The sequence below is a fragment of the Eutrigla gurnardus genome, assembly GCF_963514095.1.
Source record: "Eutrigla gurnardus genome assembly, chromosome: 1".
NCBI classification, from domain to species: domain Eukaryota; kingdom Metazoa; phylum Chordata; class Actinopteri; order Perciformes; family Triglidae; genus Eutrigla; species Eutrigla gurnardus.
The window spans coordinates 3,913,633-3,918,632 of record NC_139915.1 but is presented as its reverse complement, the minus strand read 5'-3'; the positions used below and the strand labels follow the sequence as shown (position 1 = coordinate 3,918,632).

The 5,000-nt window shown below is 43.3% G+C and overlaps 1 protein-coding gene across 1 annotated transcript in view; it reads left to right on the top strand.

Moving 5' to 3' along the window:
- Window positions 1-547: 547 nt before the first annotated feature.
- Window positions 548-5,000, top strand: part of fam120b (family with sequence similarity 120 member B) — a 14,877-nt gene continuing 10,424 nt past the window's right edge. The window contains exons 1-10 of the mRNA XM_084018018.1: window positions 548-597; window positions 947-1,068; window positions 1,501-1,691; window positions 1,849-1,982; window positions 2,115-2,237; window positions 2,393-2,584; window positions 2,838-3,102; window positions 3,214-3,397; window positions 3,629-3,730; window positions 3,985-4,157. Of these exons, the coding sequence (XP_083874144.1) occupies window positions 948-1,068; window positions 1,501-1,691; window positions 1,849-1,982; window positions 2,115-2,237; window positions 2,393-2,584; window positions 2,838-3,102; window positions 3,214-3,397; window positions 3,629-3,730; window positions 3,985-4,157 (1,485 nt within the window). The 5' untranslated portion in view covers window positions 548-597; window position 947. The remainder of the gene's footprint in view (window positions 598-946; window positions 1,069-1,500; window positions 1,692-1,848; window positions 1,983-2,114; window positions 2,238-2,392; window positions 2,585-2,837; window positions 3,103-3,213; window positions 3,398-3,628; window positions 3,731-3,984; window positions 4,158-5,000) is intronic.

Below are 5,000 nucleotides of genomic sequence, written 5' to 3'. Positions count from 1 at the left end.
AACGATGAACTGGATGTTTATGTATTATTACACCACCAGTACAACAATGAACTGAAGATGTTTATGTATTATTACACCACCAGTACAATGAATACATGAAGATTTTTATGTATTATTACACCACCAGCACAATGAATACATGAAGATTTTTATGTATTATTTCACCACCAGTACAACGATAAACTGGATGTTTATGTATTACTACACCACCAGTACAACGATAAACTGGATGTTTATGTATTATTACACCACCAGTACAACGATGAACTGAAGATGTTTATGTATTACTACACCAGTACAACGATGAACTGAAGATTTTTATGTATTATTACACCACCAGTACAACGATGAACTGAAGATGTTTATGTATTACTACACCACCAGTACAACGATGAACTGAGATAGTTGAAGTGCTTCAGGGCTTTTATTTTTTACATTTGTGTTAATAAAACAGACAGCTTTCTGTGGCTGCTCCTGCGCTGGGCTGCGTGCGCTGAGCACGTGTGCTTTGTTTGGCAACGCGATGACGTCACGCGTCAGGAAGTAATGTCACTTTAAAAGTGACAACAACACGGCTGCTCGTATAGGCTGCAGAAAGTAAGTCTTAGTGCTTAGTGAAGCAATACTATGAGGTTAAATACATCACACACACACACACACACACACACACACACACACACACACACGCGAGAAGAGGTGGTTTTATACGGACAGGAAACGCAGCAGCCTCGCAATGGACTAGTTGAGCCTATATAAGCTAAGCTAACTGTTAGCATGTAGGTCTATTCTCACTGAATAGTTAGTTTTGCAGTTTTGTTTGCCGTCTTACGTCGACGTTAAACCGACACCGTGTTGCATTAAGTCCATAAGATGTTACGAACTCCTGATATTCGAGTGGAGGTCCAACACAGCCGCACACACTTAGCATCTCTGCCCCTCTCTGTAGGATGGGTGTGAAGGGTCTCCAGGGCTTCATGGACCACTGCTGCCCGGAAGTCGGGGTGCCTGTGGACCTGAGAGACATGGCGAGACAACATGCTGCCGGATGCCAGAACGCTACCACTTCATGTCAGTGTCTGAGAAGGGATTGCGTCTGTGTTTAGTCGGGGTTAATATAGGAATATCGAATACAATCCAACACTAATTTGAAGAAATGGCCAAATATAGAGAACACCTGCAAGGTCAGGCTGATGCAGTATGAATGTGCTGCTTCATAAATGTCTACGGTACACTTTTAAACTTGTTTTATCGAGACTTTTATTGAGAAAAACACACACTTTGCCTGCCAGCATACGTAGCATTCGATTCAGTAATCCTTGTAGTTAAGTGCTGACAGGAGACCGTGAGAGGGACAGCCGAGGCGTGCAGTCCCAATAACTGGCTTTGATGATCTGATGGCTCTTAACTGAACATTTTTAAAAATCAGGAAACTACACACAACTTGACTGTTCTTGCGGATGGGTCTTTTCTCATAGTAGGTTACTAATTACTCTCATTTAGGCACCACACTGGTTGTGGATGGGATGGCCTGCCTGCGCCACTGGTACTCGTGTAAGGACTGGGTGTGTGGAGGGCAGTGGAGGGAGTACATGGAGGTGCTGAAGGGCTGGGTGGAGGCCTTCACATCAGCAGGCATCAGACTGGTCTTCTTCTTTGATGGCGTGGTGGAAGAGCAGAAGAGACAGGAGTGGGTGAGGAAAGGAAACTGACTGCGAACTAGTGAATAGTCCAATTTTCTTGCATCAGCCCCGAACGTCAGCATGACATGCATTCTAACTCTACCCTTTACATGAATGATTCACGTTTAACCAATCCGATCTTTTGTACAACAACCTCTCCTGTACGCAGGTGAAGAGGAGACGCAGGGTGAACGGGGAGGTTTCTAAAATGTTTCGTCACATGAAGGCGCACGGCGAGCAGCCTGGTAGAGACTTCTTCTGTCTGCCTTCTGGTCTGGCAACATTCACACGCTTCGCTCTGAGGTGACACATTTCCATGCAGGAGCCCTCTTAGTTAATGAAATGAGACATTAGATGGGCTTCGATCTGATGTCTGACGATGCGTCTTTTATTATATTATTTTCCTATTTTACCAGATTGAATTGTTGTTTACAGGTCATTGGGTCAGGAAGTGTTTTGTTCAGTGCAGGAGGCTGATTATGAGATAGCCAGCTATGCGCGTCAGCATGGCAGTATGGGCATCCTGGGACAGGACTCAGACTTCATCATATATGACAGGTTAGTGATGAAGGTCAAAATACTTTAAACAGTGCACTACAGTATCAACTGGCCAGTGAAAATGCTGATCATGGATTACTCGATTCTGTGACTTTCTTATTGATACGCTGTGGAAAACACTGATAAAGTGAACGTGTAATTTTTGTCTTTTGAAGTGCCCCGTACTTGTCTGTGGCGAAGCTGCGGATGGACAGCCTCACCACCGTCATGTACGACCGAAACAGGCTCTGCCGAGCCATTGGATTGACTATTGCCCAACTACCACTGCTGGCCTGTCTCCTAGGTAACGATGTGGTGGCAGTGGAGCAGATGCAGCACATCAGGCACAACGCCATGTCAACATACAGGTGCCTTTACTTTGTGGTTTGCTCTCTGTAAATATTTGCTAAAATATATGAATATTGATATTACCTTTTTGTTGACTACATTTAGTTATAAGCACACGAATACTGAATGTATCCATTCATAATATTAAATAATGGCCCATAAAAGTATTTTCCAAACTAGATCAATCTTGAAAAAAAACACTTAACTTGTTTAGGCAATTGACGGTGAGTCGAGATGAGGACATTAAATGACAACAATTGTATGGTTTCCCAGGATAAACAAGCCCACACCACACTGTGGTGCTCCTCAGGGGCAGACGGTGCTAGCTGTATCCCACCTTGTGAGCTCTTTGTGGGGTACAGAGGAGCAAGAGACTGGTCTTATTCCTCAGTCTCTGGATCTGTCCGCTCCTCAAAGAGAGCTACTGAAGAGGGGGGTTCGCTCTTATTTACTGCCTGGACATGAAGCTCTTCAGCGAGATTTCATCGCTGCACTTCCCTCTGCCTTTGAGAAACATGTTAGTCCAGAGATATTAAAGGTATGTTCTGTACCTCCATTCTGTCTCTTCCAATTTGAGAATTCCACATTACTCACATTATTCACATTATTCACATTGACTTGCTATGTTTTACTTTGTGGTTGTCCCTAGGCCTGTAGAGAGAAGCATGTGGTAGCAGAGGGTTTCATGGTTTACGGTGTCCTGTGTGAGGGAGTCATTGAATGTAGCAACACTCTGGAGGATGAGGAGAACGCTGAGCTGCTGCCCCAGGCCCTCGTCTACAGGCCCTGCAGACAGCGCATCTATGGGCTGCTGCTGATGCACGGGCATGATGGTAGGACAGTAAACTTCCCGGATGTCACGCCGTCACACCGTGGCAACAACATGCACACGTTAGAAAACCACATATCTAAGTCACCAACAGACAAATGTACATCTGAAGGTAGACACCTGCACGTTTGCAAACAGTATTTAAGAAAAAATAAGGACGAGAATGTTCTTTTGTCTTCTCCATACAACGGTGCAAAGTCAGTCCAACGCTGACCTTGATTTGATGTGTTTTCAGGCAGCAGTGTCCACCTTCCAGCAGTCAAGGAATGGTTTGTCTATCCTGGAAACCCTCTGAAGGAACCTGACATGGTCCGCCCTCACCCAATCAGCGTCCCATGTACTGTACCTGTTTCCTCATATGCTGTTCTCTATGTTCTTTGGCTCGGTTAAGAGATTTCAATCTAATTATGTCATCTGATTCAAATTAAGGGAATGAGGATTTGGGTTTTCCTCCTCTCCTCATGGTTCTGTGTATTTCTTCAAATAAGGCTTCAAATAAGCAAAAAAAAAAAAACAGAATTTTTTAAAAATGTTTCCTAGGAATTATGTTTTCCTCTGTAATTAAATGTTTTTTTCTGTCTGAATGTGTAGGTCACCAGCCCAGTCTGGACTTGTTATGGTTCGGCACTGGTCCTGAAGTTTCTACTCTTCGCTTGATGTCCTTCCTTTCAGTTTTTGACTGCCAGGAGTTCTCCGAGTTGTATGGAACTATTGAAGACTCTCTCCTGGCTGCTCTCTGCCTGGTCACTTACATAGCCGTCCAGGTAGTGTCAACTCTTTCCTTTTTTCTGTGGTCCTTTACGGTGGGTTATGAAAAGAAATCAAACAGAGGTCAATAGCCAATGCAGAGGAGAGCATTTACTGAACAAAATTCTAATTAATTAAAGAGGAAAAAGTAATGTCTTGAGTCATGTTGGGTGTTCCAGTCACATTAACAAAACGTGACTGATGTGACTGTTTTGGTTTTCCTTTGTCGGGCTGCATGTTTGGCTTAGCCTTAAATGAATCAGTTTAGCTGTTAAAAGAAAGCAGGACAATAGCATCAGTTTTTATCTCGGTATTTCAGTCAAGATAATGTACGGGTAGTAAAGCTGCACCCCGGTGATTTGTGTAAACACAACATGTATGTATTTGGTGACATTTAAACACACAAGTTGGCTTTTTATTTGGGATTAACTTTATAACATACACAACCATTATGATGCTCTTTTGTCAACTTGTGATTTGGAGCTAAACACCACTTGTTGACGGTCTGTTCTGTGTTGATTTGTCATTGCTTAATGGTCGCCACTATCACCCACTGAGGCCAGTTTAGCCAGAGACACTGGTCTTTGTAACTCCAGCTCTTACGTCAACAACCGCTCTGATTACCACCCAGAGGCTTTGAATAACTTAGGAGCCATTCCTTGAATCACCGTACTACAATTGTGTCCGTATTTTGGTTGTAAATATTCAACTATAAACATGTGTGCTGTTTGTAATCCTGTTGTAATGCCTTGTTGTTGAACTCCTCCAACAGGGTGATCACTTTTCAAAGGTTATGTAAAAAGCGGAGATTTGTGTTTTTGTTTGTACATTTTGCATTGACGTCATCTCTCTGGGGTTTA